The following is a 23,012-nucleotide window of genomic DNA, read 5'->3' as shown; positions in this document are numbered from 1 at the left end:
TCGTTCCGACAGGGCAACGATCTGGGGGTGTCTACCAGCCATTCCATCACCTCCGTGATCCAGGGTCTCGTGGGCCAAAACAGCTATTAGTATCATCCGGGCGTTGACCGATTCCCTGAACTTTTTCAGGACTCTGTCTATGATCTTGAATGGGGGGAAGGCGTACGCGTTTAGTCTTTCCCAATCCATGAGGAAAGCGTCCACTGCCACTGCTTCCTGGTCTGGAATTGGTGAGCAATAAACAGGTAGCCTCTTTGTCTTCTGCGTCGCAAAGAGGTCTATTGTCGGTTCTCCCCATAGTTCCCAAAACCTGTTGCATACCTCGTGATGCAGGGTCCACTCCGTCGTGAGAACCTGTCTTTCTCTGCTGAGGAGATCCGCCCTGACGTTCTTCTCTCCTTCTATGAAGCGAGTTAGAAGCGTAATGTTCCTCTCTTTCGCCCACAATAAGAGATCCTTTGCTGCCTCGTATAGGGAGTCCGAACGAGTGCCTCCCTGTTTCTTTATGTAGGCCAACGCCGTGGTGTTGTCCGCGTTGACCTGAACTACCTTGTTCTTGACTTCCTCCTGGAAGTGCAGAAGGGATAGATGAATGGCCGTCAGCTCCTTCATATTGATATGCCATTCTTTTTGATGATCTTGCCATAGACCAGAGATCTCGTCCTTCCCCAGTGTTGCACCCCATCCCACGTCCGATGCGTCTGAATACAACACTAGATCGGGGTTCTTCTGTTGAAGTTCGAGGCCCTCTTGAAGTTTTTTGGGATCGTCCCACCAACTCAAATGATCCTTGATTCCCGAGGAATCGGAATCCATGTCTCGAGGTCTTGGTCTCTCGTCCAGTAACTTGCTAGATGAAACTGAAGTGGACGAAGGTGTAGTCTTCCTAGGGAGACGAATTGCTCGATCGAGGAAAGGGTCCCCAGCAGACTCATCCATTCCCTCGCCGAGCAGGTACATCTCCCTAGGAAGAGATTCACCTTTCTTAAGCACTCTAGAATGCGATTTGGGGCTGAAAAAGCCCGAAAAACCACTGACTGAATCCTCATCCCCAGGTAGATGATGTCTTGTGAAGGAGTCAGTTGTGATTTGTCTAGGTTACTAACAGCCCCAACTGTTGTGTTAACGTCATAGTTACTTGTAGGTCCTCCAGACACTTTACTTGCGACTTGGCTCTGATTATCCAGTCATCCAGGTACATCGAAATCCGTACCCCTTCCAGATGTAACCACCGGGATACGTTCGACATCACTCGAGTGAAAACGTAAGGAGCCGTGTTTAGTCCAAAACAAAGTGCTCTGAACTGATACGTTTTTGACCGATGAACAAATCTCAGGTATTTCCTGTAATCCGGGTGGATTGGGACGTGGAAATAAGCGTCCTGCAGGTCTATCGACACCATCCAGTCCTCCTGTCTGGTGCCTGCTAGGACTGACGCTGCTGTTTCCATAGCAAACTTGACTTTGCTTACAAATTTGTTCAGAGGACTTACGTCCAGCACGGGTCTCCACCCCCCCGAGTTCTTTGGTACCAGAAATAGCCTGTTGTAAAATCCCTCCGAAGAGGTGTTCTCTACTATTTCTATCGCCGCTTTTGACAGCATCTGATCGACTTGCTCTTGCAGAGCTGTTGCTTTGTTTCCTGAATAAGTGGCTGTCAGCTCTAACGGTTCTGACGAAAGAGGGGGCTTCCTTAGGAAGGGGATCTTGTATCCTTCCTTCAGCACCTCGATTGTCCATTCGTCCGCTCCCCTTAGTTTCCACTCTTGCCAGTATTGGGAAAGCCTGGCTCCCACTCGTGTCTGGAGGCTGACAAAATCATTTCCTGGATTTAGGTTGCAGTTTAGGGGTTTTCCTGGGTTGTCCACCTGCAGCCGTCTTCTGGGTTCCTCTCGCAAAAGCCTTCCCACGAAAGGGCTGACGCGTGGGAGGAGTCTCCTTCTCCTTCCTGGTTAAAAAGTTAGCCGGAAGTACCTTCCTAGCAGTCCTGGTGATCAAGTCTTGCGTTGCTTGTTGCGCAAGGGCAGCCGACAAGTCCTTTACCAGCTCTGAAGGGAATAGCTGTTTCGTTAACGGAGCATATAAAAGCTCTGACTTCTGTGCTAAAGTCACTCCCGACGAAAGAAAGGAACAAAACATAGCCCTCTTCTTAAGAATGCCAGCTGCAAAAAGGGCCGTTAGCTCGACAGTGCTGTCCCTTACCGCCTTATCGAGACAGGCAATCAAATGCATCAGTGTCTCATTCTTGTCGTCCGACACATCAGCGAGAGCTCCAAGAGTCCAATCCATTAAGCTGAAGACTTCAATGGTTTCTGAAAATGCCTTTCAGCAAGTGGTCTATTTCTGACCCGGACCACATAACCTTAGCCTTGGACATGGCAGTCCTACGCGATGCGTCTACAAGCCTGGAAAAGTCCCCTTGGGAGGAAGCAGGAACTCCCAATCCGAGAGCTTCCCCAGTCTCGTACCACACGCTCGATCGAGAGGCCAATCTCGTTGGGGGGAAGGAAAAGGTAGTCCTACCCTGTTCCTTCTTCTTAACAATCCAATCGTTCAGCGTAGACAAAGCTTTCTTGGCCGATCTGGCCAAAACCGTCTTCCTGAAGGAGGAAGACTTCTGAGGTCTACCATTCAGAAATTGCGAGGGTGGACTTCGAGGAACTGCTTGCTGGAAGTCTGCCGGATACAAGTCTGCCAAAACCGCAAGTAACCTTTTGAGATCCGCTTCGTGCAGATTTTCTTGTGTCTCATAGTCCGAGATCTCTTCTAGCGGATTGACATTGTCTGAAGTCGAACGAGCGGGAGAATCACATCCGTCGTCCTGTCTGTCTGCGTCCCGCAGCCTGTGACGGAGCGTCATGCTCCTTGACGCTTTCCGGTATGTGTCCAGCTTGCTGCGAGGGAGCGTCTACCCCCGCTGCAGCTTGCAGCAAGTCCGCGTCACGCTGACCGTAAGCGTCTCCTGAGCCGATTCCGATCGTATCCTCTTGACTGGCCCGTTAACGTCCTTGGGTTCTCTCTTGTGCGTCTCTCCTTTCAATCCTTGTGACTTGAAGGCGTCAAACAAGGACGAAATGGACTGTTGAAGTCCCGACAAGAACGCTGCTTGCGGTGCCTCTTGCTGTTGGGGAATGACTGAAGGCGGCACTGCCCGTCCATCTACCGCTTCGGAGACACTAGTAGTGGTCTTTTGTCGACGAGGTGGAGACGCTCTTTGAGACACCTCCCAGTCTGGGGGAGGGGGAGAAGCATGCACCGATGTAAAGTAAACTTCTCCTTCTTCCGAAGAGCTGTGCGTCATGCGTCTCTGTTTCGGAGCGGATGCGTCGTCCTCCTCCGATAAGAACTTCTCCGGCGAGCTCCAATTACTGCACGACGGTTGTTGTAACGCTACGGGGGACTTGCGTCTCTTGAGGGGTCTTGACTGTAGGGGTGACGCCAACCGCGTCGAGGTCTTGCGTCATCAGACGAAGACGCAAGCACCGAAAGTCTCTCGTCGTCCGAAACTTCCTTACCTCCTGCCAAAGGGGACGGCCGCCTGTGCGAAATCTTGCCTCTTATAGTTGGCAGGAGAGCAAGGATCCGAACACTTCCTCATCTCACCTTTCTTGTGGCGAGGGAGAGCGTCCTGGGATGCGTCAACAGGATTACTCGAGGGGACGCCCGTCCGCTGTTTAACGTCTCTCACCTCCCTTACCCGGTCGACGTTCCTTCTCCCAGGGGTTGGGGAGCATGGAAGAGGTCCAGGGCTAGGAGCATGACAGACACGAACGGACGCACCCTCCACTGCACTATCACTATCACCGAATTTGCGTTGCAAACCCCGCACTGCACCCCACATCACTTCCTTATCCGAAATAAGGGATTTCACTTGTACCCCTAAGGCAGAAATCGCGGCCATAATATCCTTCATGGTTGGTCACTTACCTCCGACTCCTTAGGAGGATCTGTTACTACTACCTTAGGATCAAGATTAGGAATATTAGATTTAGATACGTTAGAAGGGGGCAGATTATCAGAAGATCTAGAAGAAAGAACACTAGAAGATCTAGCTCTCCTAATTCTGTCTCTTTCTAAACGTCTCACATATCTATCATAGTCTCTCCATTCTCTCTCTGACAGACTCTCACATTCATTGCATCTATTTTCAACAGTACAAACGTGTCCTCTGCAATGCTTACAAATTGAATGAGGATCAAGAGCGGCTTTAGGAAGCCGGGTCTTGCACCCCTTCACACACATTCTCACAACAGACTCAGCCATCTTGAGAAAACCAAAATCAGAGAAAAAAATTCCAAGTCGGAAAACAACAAAGTCTATCTAAGCACAAAGAAAAGCCAAGAATAGTCCAAAATCAGCGAAAGCCATCAACGAAAAAACCAAGAAAAAATGGGTACTTCACCAATTGTAGCAAACCCAAACAAAGAAGAGCGAATTTCCAAACGTGCTGCACCGAGCGACGGCAGGGAATTTCTGAGGACAAATGGGAATGGTTCCAGATACCTGGCTAGAGGGAGTACAGGTATGATCACCTGACCGTCTATCGGCGATAGCCGCGAATTTTGAATTTCTGCCGTGCGCGCGACGAATCGGCGGGATTAAGCTATATATATGTAACTACCAGGGAAGTTAGATATTTAAAAAAGTCATTTACTTATGTTACTTGTGTTCAACTTGTTTATGATGCATTGGAGACAAGTTGGCGACATGTTTATGACAAATCGGCAACGGGCTGTTTTCTAACACGTTTCCCCCTCAAACTTTTCTCAGGTACGACATGGAGCGACTCTGTCATGGTCTCAACCGCACGTTAGCATTGAATGGCTTGCGAGAGCCCATTAAAGATGGGTATTTCTCTAAGCTGACTGTCAACAACTCTGGCAGGCCATGGGGCACGAGGCAAGACCATACCACGTTGAAGGTAAGGATATTTTTTCTCTTGTTTAATCGTCTGCTCTTGATGAGACAGTGATCTGGTAGGGCGTCTTGGTTCACACAGAGATGATTCAGTAAACTGGAGAGATAAAAATGGAAATGGCTCTAAAACCTGAGTTTCAATGTGTGGTTGTTGTATGGGAATTTTATTAAGTCTATAGGCAATAATTTGACATGATTGAAAGAAAAAAAACTTCAGTGGTTTTTTTTATACAAGCAAAATTTAAAACTAAAAATGTGTATCATGTATTTAAGGAAATCCGATGCAAACCAGCTTTTCTTTATGAAATCATTTACCCATATATTGCTCCATTTCGCCATTTAGAGATAGTTTTTTTTGTTTTAAGTTTTCAAACACTTATCGTTCTTAGGAGGTACCATATTTTGTTAATCATAATTTTTAGTTTTCTGAAAAGAAAATTAATGTGCCAGCTTTCTTCGTCCACACTTTTTCTGTTTGGACTTTTCTGTCCGCCCTCAGATCTTGAAAACTACTGAGGCTACAGGGCTGCAAATTGGTATGTTGATCATCCACCTTCCATTCATCAAACATTACAAATTGCAGCCCTCTAGCTACAGCAGTTTCTATTTTATTTAAGGTTAAAGTTTCTCATAATCTTGCTTCTGGCAGTGATACAGGATAGGCCACCACCGACAGGTGGCTATTTTCAGTGGCCTTGATTATATGCTGTAGCAGCTTTAAAGAAAACTTGATTGTGCCGAAGTAGAATTCATTCAGGATTCTTTCAGATACGTACCTCGCTTTGATAACATGCTTTCTTTCCTATCGTCAACAGGACGTGAGCAGAGTTGGTAGAGACATCAAAATATCTCGTTTGGAAATGTACTATTCAAGACTCATGGATGCTATTCGCCAAAGATTTATGTTGGATGTAAGCCATGGGACCAGTATTATCATCATTATCAGTGTTATATCATGATATCGTCATCATTGACCCATTTTGATAACTATCCTTTGTTTCTCATTCATGCATAGACATTAGATGTTCAGTCTTAATGCAAGCATTTCAAACGAACACTTTCAATCCAATGTTTGATGACGCTCTGAAGATGAAAGATCCACACACGAACTCGTTCCAAGTTACAGAAAGAAAAATAAAACGGGAAAATTCCATCACTATGGGATTCTGGGTGTAAAACCATAACAACTGTTCAGAAATTACCGTAAAATTTACAATCATTGACGTTGGATACATATTCAGCGTGTAGTTAAAACTAAGACAAACCGCATCAATAACCTAGGTGTTTTAGTAGTCATAAATCAATCAGTCCATAAAACTAAACTTAGTACGTATTAGAAGATTACAGTGCGTCCTCGACTTACGGCGGGGATCTGTTCCATCGCTGTGCTGTAAGTTAATTTCTGCCATAATTCGGTTTTGCGCTGTTAACTCGAGTTATGGCGTCGTAACTTGATGTTGCACTAAGTTACAGCACGGCAAGTGCTGTTAACTTGATACTCAATGGTACTGTAGTTGTAACTTGATGCAAAATTAAGTTACAGCGCTGTAAAATGCTGTTAACAACGCAGAAAAGGAGCATTAAGATCAAACTGCTGTAAGTCAAGGGCATACTGTATCTTTGTGCTCTTCTCGGAAAACATGACTGGTGGTCTAGAATTAAGTTCTAACATCTTTCTGAGCTGAAATAGTCGATTAAGATCTACCTACTTCAAATGTCCCAATGCAAGATAAAATAGGAGTGAATGTAATTTCAAGTCTCTGTCTTTGGTTAATAAAAAAAATTGTAACAAAAACAAATGTCTTTGGTTAATAAAAAAAATTGTAACAAAAACAAATGTTAAATAAAACTTGCAGTGTATGAAGGTGGTCGCAATGTTACCTTCCTAAATTAGTGAAAATATTATATTTTTATTGGCATATTTATAGTCTTCGTCCAGTTCTGCAATGTCAACGATTTCTTTCATCAAGTTGAATTATAAGACACCTTTGAATGAATGATTATTTTGCCTGTGCTATATATAGAAGAAATGAAATGCATCAAGATGATGTTCAGTAGACGGACCAACCTTGATAAACACGCCATAATTAAAATGTTTTAGCAACCATTGCTAATAAGGCGAATAATTGCATATGGAAATAAATATGATATCCTGAAAAAGTGCTGAGTAATTAAATTAAAACTTACAAATAGATTACATAAGCATCATCATAACGACTGATCTTTCATGTCCTCTGGTTTTTTCCCTCCTTGCAGGATCAGGGGAAGGAAGTCCCACTGACTGATGACCCACCCACCAAAGAGTCCAAGAGGGGTATTGAGATTTTGGGAGATGCCCTGGAAGCAGATGAAAGGTGGAGCGTCAATTACCCTTACTACGGAAACTTCCACAACCTGGTCCATGTCCTCATCGCTTACAGCCACGATCCTGATTCTGCTCATAATGTGAGGGAGAGAGAAAAATAGGTGTATACATATTTACTTATATGCGTCCTCAACTTACGGTGCGGAATCCGTTGCAGTGCCTCGTTTTAAGTTGATTTCAGCCGTTAGTCGGTTTTTCGCCATTAGCACTGTCAACGGTGCTGTAAAACACTGTTAACAGCGCTCAGAAAGTGCTGTAAGATCGAATCGCCACAAGTCGGTGGTGCTGTAAGTTGAGGACGCACTGTATATATACATATATCTATATATATAATGTATGTATTGTGTGCGTGTCTGTGTATGTATGTATGATGTCCATACGAACCCATTGAAATTATAGAGCAAGAATGGGAGAATGTAGACTACAGGAACCTTAGCAAAGACAAAATAATGGGCAAGATAATTATTGTGGGGTGATTTACGCCTCTGCATGAAACGACAGCTAGATGGCGTGCAAGAGTGAGTGCTAGGTGCAAGTCAGTGGTTGGGTCTTCTGAATGAGCATAAATAATGAGGAGCTGTTGAGGGACTTTTCTGCAAAGGGGGGTTCATGTTCGGTTGGGTATTTACTTGGTGAACGTGGCAGTGAATGGTGTTAAGTTTTTCTCTTGAGCCAACTTCCGTTAGGGAAATCTTATTGGTAAAAATGAACAAACTCTCTGTCTATATGCGTATATATACCATTTCAGGAAGAAAATGGTGTTATTGGAAACTCAGCTACAGCCATGAGGGACCCGGCCTTCTACAGGCTACACAAGCTTGTTGACGAAATCTTCCAAGAATACAAAATGCAACAAAGGCCTTACACCGAGGAAGAGGTAAGACACGTTATTTCAGAGTTCAGTTAAATGAGTAGCAAGAAAGTGAGGGGAGAGAGAGAGGTCCTCTTGTTTATTCATGTCAAGTTCAGTATAATCATTTGTAAGGTAATAAATGTCTGTCAGTGTCTTATTGTTTTGTGACAGGAGTCAAGTTATCTTTCGCTCTATGGTTTTTTTTCTCTTAAAGCAGAAGAGCATCTCTGAATCCAAGTCTTTCTACTTGCGTCTCTTGTTTACAGTATTCTTATAGCTGTTCTTATAGTATTTTAATGCATTTTCATCCTTATGTACTTATTCGTTTTCTTTAATAAGTGGGATCTTTTCTTACTGTTTTTCCCTTCACTTCCTCTTACTTCTTCCTGGTGAACACTATATTCTTTGGAAGCTTGAATTTCAGGTCAGTGGCCCTTTTGGTGGACTTGTTCCATATGAGTAAGTTTCATCTACTGAATAACAACAGGCCATATTTTTTCTCTTTATACTGGACAGTGGATAGTTTTCCATATCCTTGGAGAGTATAATAGTTTACCTTCTTTGTGCTGGCGTTTATGTTTCCTCGACTTTCTAGTTGTCAACTTTATACCTACATTAGTTAAGTAACCAACTGCATAAAGTGAGATACATTACGTTTATAGTAGACTTGAAAATAACCGCATATTCAAGAAATGGAGAGTTAAGTGACAGACAAACACAGACACACCCACATCCGGATGGAGATATAATGTCAAACTAATGTAATGTGTAGGTTTTTCCCACAGTTCAAAAATAGTAAAGGATAATTAGCCCAAAAAATAAGATAGAATTTGAAGAAAAATATCTTTCATATCCAGAGGGGTTAAAGAATTCCAAAGAAGAAAATATCCTTTACAGTTCGGTGAAAATAAAACCTTTCCAGTTTGGTCAAGAAATCAGCAGAATAAATTACCTGTTGTTTCCGGGTGGATTCAAAGAAACTTGAAGGAAAAATGTCTTTCATTTCCAGCTGGGTCTGCCTGGCATCAAGGTCACCAAGGTAGGTGTTCTTCAGGACGGTAACCCCAATGACCTCAAAACCAGATGGAAGCAGAGGGACTTCGAAGCTAACAGAGGACTCGACTTCGGCCGCCAAGGTGCGATCCTCTTCAGGTTCACTCACTTGGATCACCAGCCATTTGATTACCATCTGCAGGTGAGTTGTCTGAAGACTTTATAAAAAATGAAGAATGAGAACTATTTGCCGGAGCGATAAAAGTAACTGATTAAAGGTGATACTCTGATACGGCACTGATTATAAGTTATATGGTATAACGTAGCTCGTCTAATTCTATTTTTGTTTTTACATCTTGGGTATTTTCGGTTCAATGCCGTTGGATACTGTAGGCAAATGAAGTGTATATAGATATATAATAATATATCTCAGGAATAAGCAAAGGTGAATGAACTAGGCATTTTTACTACCGTACGTGTTTAATTATTCTTCCTGTCGATTCTAGAAACAGACACAGTGTATCTTGAAGTGATTGACAACTGAAGGCAGAAAGAATATGGCAGGAAGCAAGGACGCTGCAAATGTAGCGTCACAGAAAATTCAAACGAGCTTCATTATTGCCAGATAAGATTAATAGGACCTCCTCTTCCTCCTCCTCCTCCACGGTGACCTTAACGCCTCTGCCGAGACCCTGTCGCGACAGAGAACAGATCAATACCTGGTTACGCCTTGCTGGTCGGTATCAAGAACAGAACAGACAGGAGGACCGTTTCCGACAGACATCAAGATTGTCTCAGGGGATACAAAAAGATGAAGGGAACGGAAAGACATTATGTTCTTGGACGATATTGTCATTCTGTTATCTCTCCCTCCTCTCCCACTTTTTTCCACTTTTTTTAATTGAAGGAGAAGATAGAAGCTCCATCAAGTTTGATCCTCTCACGCAGTGAGGAAGCCTTTGGTCCTTAAACTCTTCAAGAAACGAACAAGAATGACAATCAGTCAGTAAGGTCATGAACCCTTTTCTTTTTCAGACCTGAATATTAACCCTTTATCTTCCTTCTAGATTACAAAACACCCTAACGGCTGAGAAAGAGGTGACCGTCCGAATTTTCCTGGCTCCCACATTTGACGAGAGAGGAAACAAGATGAGCTTCATGGATCAGCGTCTTCTGTGGGCGGAGATGGACAAGTTTGTTGTGAAATGTAAGTCGAAATCTCTCTCTCTCTCTCTCTCTCTCTCTCTCTCTCTCTCTCTCTCTCTCTAACTCTTTAAGTGAACAAATAAATGACGAAAAGAACTGTCTTCTTGAGTATATCAGTAAGTATGTTATGTTAAAATACATTCATTAATGTGATGCTTTCTTACGAAACATTATAAAAAGTTATATATTCACTTCACAAAATACGTCAATGTGATGTCTTTGCGATATTCATGAACGTTAAGTCTTCATCGTGGTGAAAATTGGGAAAAATTAGGAATCTCCTAATTTTTATAAAAGGACGATATTACCTTTCTTGAGATATTATAAGTTATTGTGCTGTGGAATTGTTAGAAGATGGATTGAGCAGAAAAGGTTGCCCTGCTTTTATCAGACAGCATTCTGTGATAGAAAAAAATCCAGAGAGCTTACAATATACATTGAAATTTAAGGAAACTTATACGCGGAACGCTAAGAAAGAAGTAACTTTATTTGTGAACTCAGATCCTTTTCACAACATGCGGGCTGCAAAGTAGTCACAGGTCATCGCCCCCTACTAGGTCGAGACTTTGTGGTGGGCGACACAAGTGACATATGGGCACGTGGCTATGAGGGAGTATTTTGTGAGGGCAGCTGAACCTAACAGCTAAATCTGGGTTCAGTCACAAAGCTCGGAATCTTACTGCAAGCTTGCAGGGTACCTTCCACCCCCACCCATTAAAAGAGATGAAGAAAGAGAAACGTGCATTTGCTTATAAATCAGCGCAGTTTTTTTTTAGAAGAGATATCGCCTTATAGGCAGTTGCTTTTACATTGGAATATACAACTCTTCCACATCCCAAGTAGACTGGTACCTTTAGGGATACCGATAAGGTGCTAGTGTGTGAGAAAACCCATACACCGGATGCTAAGAAATGAGGTCTCTGATCCTTTAAATTTATGAAGTGGTGGCGGCTGCATAGTACCTGCAAGTCATCCGTCACCCACATGGTCTAAGCTGTATGGCGAGGCTGCTGAACTTGGCTATCTCAACCCCAGGTTGGATAGCAAACCCTTGAAGCAGCTTTACATTGTCAGTCCGTCTGGCTTTTCTCTCGTAGGACCACCATAGTCTGGAAGTTTTTGCCATCAGACATCATTTCGTCAACACTTTTTGATAGAATATCTTTTCATCTTTGTAATGATAGAATAATCAGGCAGGTTTTATGAAATATAAATTTTTCATTGTAACAGTGACACCAGGTGAAAACCATCTCGTAAGATCATCACTTGACTCTTCCATCACTGCACCTGAGGAAGCCACATTCAGGGATTTGGAGGCAGAGTCTGGTAAGCTTTTGTGATTTGTTTGCGTGTTTACATATATGATAACTCACGACCTTATCATTTCAGACAAGCAATGTTCTGTCTTAAGGTTGCATCAGACTTAGTATGAGATCTATTAGTTAATTATTTATACAATGAAATTAATTTTAGAGTATTTGAGCATTTGTGTGATTTTCTTTTAATCTGCTTACAATAATCAGCTTTCCTACAGAAATGTCTACCCAGTCTTTCATAAATCGCCTTTTATCCAATGTGTGAAGTATATCATTATTTCAGTTTCACCGTCTTCCTTCTTTTTTCCATTTCGTGTTCATTTGGTAAATTAAGTAATTCATTTGCAGTGTTCAGATATCTGAAGCCACAAGTGTCATTTTCCAACATAGCGTCACAACCGTGCGTTTGAAGCACTAGTTGAAAGTATAATTTTTACCCTGTTTACATATTTCTTTTCAACAAAGCTCTTCCAATCCTGGTTTAAAGGGCATATTTCCCCCTTTCATTTTTCACACTTCGACCATCCACTTGAATTCCTATTTAAAAGCGGCATTTTTATCCATTTCTTCCTCTTTCGTAGACCATCAACTGGAAGTCCAAGTTGATATTAAAATTTTTATGCCGTTTATTCCTCTCCCTTTCACCATCCACATCAAGTCCTAGTTAAAATTGACATTGATATTTATGTCCTCTACCTTACACTGAGAGTCTTAGTTTATTTTACCCTTCAGTTCCTGTCTATTTTCCTCTCAGGATCATCAAAAGAAAAAATTGAATTTGGTCAATGCGGTTGTGGGTGGCCCCAGCACATGCTTCTGCCTAGGGGCATGCCCCAAGGGATGCACTTCCAGCTCTTTGTGATGCTCACCGACTATGCAGTGGACAAGGTGAATATGCCCTTACTATTTAGTCTCTGTATTGAAGTCTTGTAAATCAGTCTTTGCTAAGCAGGCTCTGAAAATGTAAATGTTTGAAACCAAATCATACCTCATGCACTTTGTTTCTTGACAACCTACCCCGTCAAGCAAGATATTTGTCCACAAATTCCCATAATTCATCACATAGGTATCCTTCCTAATGACGTGCTTGGTGTCACCCCTAAGGTTGACCAAGTAATTCGATGCAGGGAGTGTTCCAACGCTGTCTCCTACTGCGGCATCCTAGACTCCAAATTCCCCGACACCCGTCCCATGGGATTCCCCTTCGATCGCAAGACCCCAGAGGTAAACTCTGGATCAAAGATTGAGAATGTAGGAGACTTGGCTGCGCAGTTCGATAATATGCTCACGGAAGACATCAAGATCACTCTCTCTGAGACCAACTGAGTTTCACAGACACAACAACAGAAGTTGCAGGAAGAGCAGTGGCAATATGTCTATCACTATGACATGATTATGAGTACAGTTCTGATGGACCAAACAAGCAGTCTTGATGATTTTTATTGCATATTTTCCATCCTGAACACATTACCTGGCTTCAGCTAACTCCTGGCATAGATGTAACCACAAAATCAACATTAGCAGTAAGATTAACGTACGCCTAATTATCTGTAGGCGTATGCCTGAAGGAATACAACTCATCACACTAACAATGAATATAGCTTAGAGACGTGATCTGAGTAAATAAAAGTAGGCAGTCCCCTGCTTACAAACGGGTTCAGGCTTAACGCTGTTCCGAGGTTACGCGATGCTTTTCAGTTATATCCATCAGAAATTATTTCCTGTGAAAGAAATATTACTACTCCAAAAATGCAAAATAATATTTGAAGGCTTTTTTTTTATGAAAAATGGAATAAAATGCAGTTTACATAGTTATTAATACACCTAAAGCATTAAAAGTAAGATTTTCTCAGTATTTTTCACGATTTTCCCAGCTTACAACGATCTTCGGCTTACCACGTGTCTCAACACCGGAACCCCCGTCCTAAGCTGGGGACTGCCTGTATATGCTTCACCAAATACCTTAAGAAAAATATTAACACAACATCAACAGAATAAACCAAACTTGTCTTTACTTGGCGTACTGTACTAGCACACCACAAGTAAAGCATCACCTATAGGAGATGGCATCTACCAATGAATGAAATGTCTTCAGAACGACTAACAAATTAAAGATCTAAAATCGTCACTTTTAATGTACACTCCTCGGCACTTGTTTAGTATCATCTCTTATCAGAGGCAGTACCTTGCCAATGTGATTTATTACTAAAACATTAAGAGTTGTATCTCTGACTTATTGTATCAAGGAACAATTTTCATTATCTTACGATTGTTCAAGGCCTGTCTCAGGTCTTTTAAAGCCACAGCTGGTTGAGAAAGAAATGGAGGTCAATGTTATAGTAACTCAACAGTAGCTTATGAAGATGTCTGATGAATGTACCAGTTATAATCATAACAAAACCCTTCAATTAATGTGTACTTTAACAAAAACTACATTATAGGTTCAAAATTTGGTCAACTAAATAATAAAGACTGTACTCTTGTATTTCCTTCAATATTCTTTGATTGTCCTTGCTTGTGTATTTTTCTTGCAAGTAAAATTATGCTCCTGTATATTGAAATGTGGATGAACCATGTGTGCAGAAAACTTCCACAACACTAGCAGCTTTATACACCCACAGAGAACATGCTTACCAGCATGGCAGCATTTCAAGAACTCGAAGGCTTGTTTAATTTTGGTTGGTGATTATCGTGCTCATCACACTGAATGGCTGAACTGTTACTGCCACAGATAATCATGGTGTTGCTGCTTTAGATTTTTCCATTGTTTCTGGTTCTGAGGAGTTACTAAATGAATCCACACATCAGTCTGACAACTTTGTATTCATTTGTATTCATGGATGTTACAGGTATAGAAATAGTTGATTGGAGAATGGTAATTTCATTCGTGGGAGAATAGTCGAATTGACTAGTTCGTTTGTTTCTTACTTTTTGTCCCCATTTCTGGTGTTCGTTTATGGACGGAAAGTAAACTGAATGATTGCCGTTTGTTAATATTAAATGTAAATTCTTAACTTTCCCCTTTTTGTATTCTAATTGAATTAATTAATTTAATGTTAAATGTATTCCTTATAAGGAAACTCTTTTGCTTTCCCGTCTTTATATTTCAACGTTGTTCGAGAGTTTCGGACAAAGTGAAAGGAAACGGAGTTGTTGACAGTTTTTGGTCCGACAAGGAGTCGGGAGTCTTGTGGTACCTGTCGGACAGAAGAACGGGTGTTCTTTTTCTGCCGAAAAAAGTGAATTAAGGATTTAAAATTCGAAGCCAAGAAGAAATTGTTCTGGAAGATGGTGCAGGTAAAGTTGAAGTTATAAAGACTTTGGCCTTATTTATTGATTTGAGTTAGATAATTCTAACATATTCGAATTTTTAAGCTTTTTTTACTCCATAAGATTTCAGTTTACTTTTCGTCTTGTTTGTTTTGTTTTTCTTTGGCTATGACACTTGTTATTGGGCATAGCTGGGTGCGGAGGTTGTCCGAGTTGTGCTTAAGAGAATGTGACGGGTTTAATTACATCTGTAAAGGGGGCACAACCTTTGAAAACATCAAGGATGAAGTAGAGCGGTATTTCGCTAACCCTAGGAGGTCTAGGCCTAGTCGCATCTTTGTGTTCCTGGGCAGCAATGATTTGGATGCTACCACAGTACTGCGGAGGTATGGAAAGTAGAGCACTGTTGTGAGGCCTTTGCTGAATTACTGAAAAAGTGTGTCCTGATGCTAAACTAATTTTAGCCCAAATAGAGGATAGATTCTTTTTAACCACTGTGAAAGTTTTGATGCGTTGCGGCAGGATTTCAAGGCAAAATCTAATAAATTCAATAAGTGGTTGAACAAATGGAAGGGCAAGGATAGTTTGTTTCTAATGAAAGGGGTTAAGGGATTTTCCGACCCACGCCTTTATGCCAGGGATGGAGTACACCTCAATATTGATGGTAATGTGAAGTTGGCTCGGAGAATGGCTGACTTTTAGTATGAGCAAAGGCCTAGGTTAAGTTAGCTTAGCTGTTCTAGTGTCAAGTATATATTTTTTTTCTCTTGGCTCATCTGGGTTTTGTAATGTTAGGATTTTTTGTATACTGTTGTTATTCCTTATAAGGTAAGGAGCAGTATTGGTCCTTATTTATACTTTTATTAATTTAAGTTTAGGTTAAGTTAGTAACCTTTTTTTTCATTTAAATAACCTGTTGATTAGCCTAGCTGATGTTAAGTGTAATCTAAATTATTATTGATAAAGTTTGAGGTAGGCTAGCCTAAGTTTTGCTGTTAGCTTAGTAGGCTGTATTTTTTCATTAGGAAGTAATTGATGATAACTTGCTTTGCATTGACTTGATTAAGTTAAGTTTAGATTTTTTCTTTGGGTAATTAGTATTGGTTAATAGCATTGTTCAAGATGACTGATTCCGAAATAAAAAAAGTTAATTAAAAAGAGGGCCTATGTTAAGGGTTTAATAACTCTTGATGTTAAGAAGGTTGACTCTTTAAAGGACGATCAAATTAATAGTCATTTGTTACAAGAATTTATTCATAAAATTGATGCTAATTTAGTAATAGTTGAGAATTTTGACGCAATCATTTGTGAAATTGCTGCTGAAGATGAACTAGATAGTATTATGCAAGCAGCAAGAGATTATCGTTATGAAATACAGAAAACTCTGTCAGAATTTAGAGTAAAATTTGATAATTTGTTTGGAGGTAAGAATACTCCTCAAAATGGTTCTAGTAAAATTGTAAAATTACCTCTCCCTCCTATACAAATTCAGAAGTTTGAAAACAATGCAGTTAATCCATTTGCCTATTTTAACTTTAAGAAGGCTTTTAATAATGCTTTGGCTGGTATGCCTAACTTAACTAATGCTCAAAGGTTTATTTATTTAAAGGGTTATTTGTTAGGTGAAGCGTTAAGTATAGTAGAAAACATTACAGTAAATGTGAGGGTTTTGATTTGGCTTTTAAGCAATGAGATCTTAATTTTCTGGATGAAGACAACATAATTGATCAAGTAATAGGTGAAGTTTTGAACACTTCTGAAGTAAAATCTCTTAGTGAAGTAGAATCTTTGGTTAGATCTTTAAATAATAAATTCATTGACTTGAAGGGACTTGGTATAGATCTGATTGAAGTCGATTCGGCTGCTCTATTGCTAATCTAGCAAAAATTGTAAATAGGAAACTTCCTAGAAATTTTTTTTGATAGAACTCTCTAGAACTGCAGGATCTTCTTATCCTAATTTTAACCAGTTGTTAGATAATTATCAGAGTATTATTGCACGCCTTAGTTTAGGTCATAATGAAAATTCTGGTGCAAAACCTAAAGTTAAATATGAAGGTAAAGACCGTAATTTCCAACAATCAAAGTATAGTAATAAATCTACTGCTAGTAATGACTCGTCACTCTAATAAAGTTCAATTTACCAGGTAAACCTTTATCTTCTGGTAGATGTAAATTTTGTAAAGAAACAGGTCATAACTCTTCTAAATGTACTAGGTTTGATACTTTGCAAGCTAGGAAGAATAGAGCTGAAGAACTAACTTTATGCATTAAATGCTTGAGTGATAGGCATAGGGCCTCGGAATGTCCGGGAAATAAATCATTGTTACCTTATAAATGTTTTTCTTGCAATAAATCTGACCATCATGGAGCAATGTGTTCTCATGCTACTAAGGATTTTGGTAAAAAAGTATTAAGTTGTCAATCAGGGTCTGAAATATTTGTTCCCTTCATTACACTCAAAGTTGGTAGGGGTAGGAAATCTTTTAAATGTTGTTTTCTATTAGACACTGGAGCCCAGTTTAGTATTAATAATAAACAAATTGTTGATTGTAAATTAGGAGATTATTGTGGTGCTCCTTTATTTAGGTTAGTTTCTTCTTTTGGGTTGCCAGCTAGAGTTAGTGAGGGATTTCATTTGGTAGCTGATTTAACAATGCCTTGTGGATGAAGTCTAGTTGTCTTTTTTTTGCATTGGAAAATTTTAATCTTTCCCTCCAAATTCCTCTGTTGCCTTCTGTAGTTAAAAATTTGGAATCTGCAGGTTATTCTGTATGTAATAATTACCCAGGAAGGAATTCTGAAATTGTAAATATATTAGGTATCCTAGGGAATGATATCCTTCAGGAATTTAGTCAGTTAGATTTAGACTCTGTAGAGTTATTTAATATTAAGGTTAGAGTAATTAAGTTGGCCAATGGGGTTATTCCATTTGGTACAGTAGTCAATTTTGTTCATCCTTCACAAAGGAAGCTTTTTATGAGAGAATTGATTCTTATGAACCTTGTGTTAGAGATAAACCAATAAGAGAGCTAGAGTCTTGTCCTATAATTGATAGTAATAAAATCTTGGAAAATAGACCAAGAGGTAATGGTAAAGCTGAATCTGTTAGGTTTATTCCTAATAGGGAGATTAAATATGTACCTGAATGTAGCAGAGAATCTAGAGTTTTTTTATAATTCTTCCCTTAATTTGGAGATTAAACAGACTTCTGAGCCTGATAAGATTAGACTTCTGGAATTTGTTCCTCCTAAGCAACTTGGAAAACATAAATTATTAGTAAATTTTGCAGTTAATCCAGTAGGCTTTAAGTTTGATCCATTGAATGATATCTTTCCTGATTCTTGTGTCGAGTATGGACTCGACAATTTCTATAACTTGGAATCGATTGGGATTAAAGATGAAAATTCCCTTCCTTATGAAGACCAACAAGTTGCTGAATTTGCAAAATCAATTTCTTTTCATGAAGACATTATCACGTTCAGTTACCATGGAAAAAGGATTTAATTGAAAAAGTCCCTAACAATTTAAAGATTTCATTGGCAGTTGCTGAGCGGATTTACTCTAAATTAGAAGATCAGAATATATCCTCTAAATATGAGGAAGTTTTTGATAGACAGGAGGAGCTTGGCATTATTGAGCCTGTTAAAAATAGAGCCGCAGGCCAAGTATTCATGCCTCATCGTCCTGTCATGAGAAATGATGAAATGCCACCACTAAAATCCGTCCTGTATTCAATTGTAGTTTAAAGGTGGGAAAAGCTCCTTCATTAAATGAAGCCGCTTTTCCTGGTATTGATTTGATGAACAACTTGTTGTCATTGGTTTTGTATTTCAGGAATAATGATTATGTAGTTGTAGCTGATATAGTGAAGGCTTTTTCTCCAAGTTAGGTATCTTTAGAGTCTGATCGAAATAGATTTTGTTTCTTTAGAAAGATAAATGGGAAGTTTGTTGCTTATAGGTATAATACCATAATTTTTGGATTTGTAAGTTCTCCTTTTATATTGAATTATATTATTCAACATCATTTGTCTAGTTATAGAGGGAATGAAGTAGCTTCTCTGATTAAAGACAAATTTTATATGGATAACTTGGTGCTCTCTTCTAATCAGGGAGCCCAGTCACCATTTATTATCAATTCTATTAAGGAAATTATGAATTCAGGGGGGTTGCCTTTACGGGAGTGGGGTTCTAATTGTCCTGCTTTGTTATCTACTCTTGATGAAGATGAAAAGGTAGCTTCTTCTGAAATGAAGATTTTAGGATATATTTATGACTCTAACCAAGATACCTTACAATTAAAGGTTAAGCAATTGAACAAGGGTGCTTCCTCAAAGCGTCAGATTTTGTCAGCTTTGTCTTCTGTCTTTGACCCTATTGGCATATTTGCACCTATAATGCTGCAGGGCAAGCTTATTATTCGTAAGTTGTGCCAGCAAGTTTCGAACTGGGATGAAACAGCAAGTGCTGAAATTGCTAAGTTATGGAGTAAATTTTGCAGTTCTTACAGTGAGGTTAGTCAAGCTTCTTTTTCCAGACAAACTTATAAAACTGATGCTCCTATCAAACTGTTTTTGTTTGCAGATGCTTCGAAGGAAGCTTATGGTTGTGCTATGTATGCTGTGCAAGGTGGTCATAGTTCCCTGATATTTGCTAAGACTAAGGTTAGCCCTATTAAGGAGAAAACTCTCCCGACTTTAGAACTTTTGGCTGCTCAATTAGCTTTGAAGTGTTTTGATACTATTTTTGAAAATAATCTATTAAATTGTACTAAAATTGAAAGCATAACTCTTTTTATAGATAGCCAAGTAGTTCTTAGTTGGATTCTTACTAATAGGGCTCCCTAAGAGAAACACATTTGTGAATAATAGGTTGAAGGAAATTTCTAATCTGTTAGATATGATTTCTGATAGATTTTGTAGAGTTTCATTAGTTTATATTCCTTCATCTAGCAATCAGGCTGATTTACTTACTAAACCTTGTACTTGTAAGCATTTTCTTGAAAATTTCAGTCTTTGGATCAAAAGGCCTTCCTTCTTGGTTGAATTCTCCTGACGAGTGGCCTAAGGGTCTTTTGGGTTGTATTCCTGATAATGTGAAGGGTGACTTAATTTCTCCTGTAATGTTTCCTAAAAAGGAACCTCTTGTAAATATTAGTAATTTTTCTAGTTTTTCTAGACTTATAAGTGTAGTTTCTAAGGTATTTACTGTTGTATATAAGTTTAGGAAAATTCAAGCTGACCCTGTTGAGGCAGCTTCTAATTACCTTCTAAGGTTAATGCAAGAGGAAGCTTTTCCTCTTGAATTATCTTATCTAAAGAGTAGAAATTCTTTAGTTGAAGTTCCACCTTTAGTTAGGCAGTTTAATTTGTTTCTGGATGATAATGGTATAATGCGAACTAAAGGTCGGATTGACAAAAACATTACTTTAAAATTTGATATTGTCAGTCCTATTCTTGTGGATAAGAAGCATCATTTGACCCGGTTGTTGATTTATTATGCCCATTGTAAGTCTATGCATATGGGTTTGCAATCCACTCTTAGTTTTTTGCACATGCATGGTTTGTGGATTGTGAAGGCTAGGCAAGCAGTTGTCTGTCCTTAAGGATTGTATTGTATGCAAGCGTTATAACGCTAGCACAGTGAAGTATCCTTCTCCTTCTTCGCTTCCTTCTTCCAGGGTTAATTTGAGTGTGCCTTTTGTCATACTGGTGTGGATTATACAGGCCACTTATGGTTGGGGAGAAAAATGTGGAGAAAAATTTAAGGCGTACATTCTTATTTTCACTTGTTTCAATACAAGAGCAATACATTTGGAAGTTGTCCAGTCTATGTCAACTTCGGAATTTATATTAGCTTTCATTAGATTTTCTAATAGGTTTGGTGTTCCTGTTGCTGTTTATTCAGATAATGCCAAGTCCTTTGTTCAGGCTGGTAATATAATTGAACAGTTACTACTTCTGAGTTTGAGGAGAAGTTTAGGGTCGCTTCAATTTCTCATAAGACTTATTCCCTGTGTACGCAGCGTGGTACGGTGCTGTTTGGGAAAGATTAATTAAAACAATTAAGCATTGCCTTTTTAAAACTCTTGGTAGATTTACTCCTTCATTTTCTGAATTTGTCACTTTCCTCTCTGACATTCAGAAAATTGTTAATAATAGGCCTTTAACTTATAGATCTTGTGAAAATGAGATAGATATAATTTCTCCTAATCATTTCTTGGTTGGCAGATTTATTCCTTCATTAATGTTTGGTGATTCTGAACAAGTTCCTGAGTGGGAGTATGGTGAGGAGGATGAGTATTCTTCTCTCCTTGCTCGTACTTTAGAAACTAGGGATGGACTTTATGAAAGCTTTAAGGAAAGGTGGCTTTCTGAATATTTAGTAAGTTTGAAAGAAAGGATAGATCTTCTTTTCATCCTCCAAGAAAATGGGAAAAAGGGGAAATTGCTCTCTTTAAATTACCTTCTAAATCTAGAACTTATTGGCCATTGGTTAGAATTGTTGAGACATTCAGTGATAACGAAGGTGTTGTACGTACTGTTCGTATTGTTAAGCCTGATAAAAGTGAAAGTGAAATTAATGTTAGTTTTTTAATACCTTTAGAATTATATTCTGAGCTTAATGATCCTAATTTATATGTTCAAATTGAAGAACAAGAAGAAAATATTAGTGAGTTGGAGACAGATGAAATACCTGACACTGGAACATCTTTGCCCAATGAAACATCTACTAGGCCTACCTGTAGTACTGCTCTTGCTCCAGAAACCTAATAAAAGAAGTTTAGCTCGGGAGGGTAGATTGTAAACAATGGTTTGTTTTGTTTTATAAAAGTTGTCTTTTGTTGTCGAGTTAATCTGTCAAAATGGTTCTTTGTGTAACCACTTTTCTTTTGTTGGTTGGGGAAGATATAGAAATAGTTGATTGGAGAATGGTAATTTCATTCGTGGGAGAATAGTCGAATTGACTAGTTCGCTTGTTTCTTACTTTTTTTCCACATTTCTGGTGTTCGTTTATGGACGGAAAGTAAACTGAATGATTGCCGTTTGTTAATATTAAATGTAAATTCTTAACTTTCCCCTTTTTGTATTCTAATTGAATTAATTAATTTAATGTTAAATGTATTCCTTATAAGGAAACAGTTTTGCTTTCCCGTCTTTATATTTCAACGTTGTTCGAGAGTTTCGGACAAAGTGAAAGGAAACGGAGTTGTTGACAGTTTTTGGTCCGACAAGGAGTCGGTAGTCTTGTGGTACCTGTCGGACAGAAGAACGGGTGTTCTTTTTCTGCCGAAAAAAGTGAATTAAGGATTTAAAATTCGAAGCCAAGAAGAAATTGTTCTGGAAGATGGTGCAGGTAAGTTGAAGTATAAAGACTTGCCTTATAATTGATTTGAGTTAGATAATTCTAACACAGGGGTTGTATCTTTTGGGATGGGTTTGCCAGCGGGCTCATCCGATCCTAATTTGATTGCAGTTAATGTGGAGATGGATTAGTATTTTGTTTATAGTGTATGCAAGTGACATGGTTGTCGGCCTGGAAAACAAGGTTGTTCAGTATGCTCATGATGCAACACTTGTAGGTGCAGTAAGTCTCCATTTATGAGAAATAAAGCTGTCATTGATCTCAATCATGACAAGGAGCAGGATAGTGGATGGTGTAGTCAGTGGGGTATGAAGCTGAACTCCAGTAAAATGAAAGCAATGCTGATTAGTAGATCTTGTAGTACTAATTTTGCACCCCATCCTCGCCTTTTAAGTGGATAGGACTCTCCTGAATAAGGCTGAAACTTTGACTATACGTACTTTATGTAACTTTGACTCACGTCTTAATTTTGAGAAACATCAGACGAAAGTGTTAGCAGCTTATGCACTGAAGTTAGGTGTATTAATAAATTCTGCAATGAAATTAGGTGTGCTCTTAAATTCTGCATTAAAGTTAGGTATTATACATCAAGTCTCATATATTTATAACAGTGATGAACTCAACACGTTTTAGGTCATTTGTCCTTCCTTTACAAGAATACTGTTATCTGGTGGTATATCTGCTTCTGCCAGAGATGGTGGCAATTATGACTTGGATCATTTATCCC

General features: G+C 39.4%; 1 protein-coding gene across 1 annotated transcript in view; it reads left to right on the top strand.

The window, feature by feature from the left end:
- LOC135221113 (hemocyanin AA6 chain-like) overlaps positions 1-13,294 on the top strand; it is a 413,378-nt gene extending 400,084 nt beyond the window's left edge. Inside the window, exons 9-17 of the mRNA XM_064258929.1 lie at positions 4,770-4,920; positions 5,732-5,827; positions 7,173-7,361; positions 8,030-8,158; positions 9,144-9,330; positions 10,197-10,334; positions 11,564-11,659; positions 12,404-12,537; positions 12,754-13,294. Coding sequence (XP_064114999.1) covers positions 4,770-4,920; positions 5,732-5,827; positions 7,173-7,361; positions 8,030-8,158; positions 9,144-9,330; positions 10,197-10,334; positions 11,564-11,659; positions 12,404-12,537; positions 12,754-12,975 — 1,342 coding nt within the window. The 3' untranslated portion in view covers positions 12,976-13,294. The remainder of the gene's footprint in view (positions 1-4,769; positions 4,921-5,731; positions 5,828-7,172; positions 7,362-8,029; positions 8,159-9,143; positions 9,331-10,196; positions 10,335-11,563; positions 11,660-12,403; positions 12,538-12,753) is intronic.
- The last annotated feature ends 9,718 nt before the right edge of the window (positions 13,295-23,012 follow it).

The sequence above is a fragment of the Macrobrachium nipponense genome, chromosome 2, assembly GCF_015104395.2.
Source record: "Macrobrachium nipponense isolate FS-2020 chromosome 2, ASM1510439v2, whole genome shotgun sequence".
Classification (NCBI taxonomy): domain Eukaryota; kingdom Metazoa; phylum Arthropoda; class Malacostraca; order Decapoda; family Palaemonidae; genus Macrobrachium; species Macrobrachium nipponense.
This window is presented reverse-complemented; position numbering and strand designations above follow the sequence as displayed.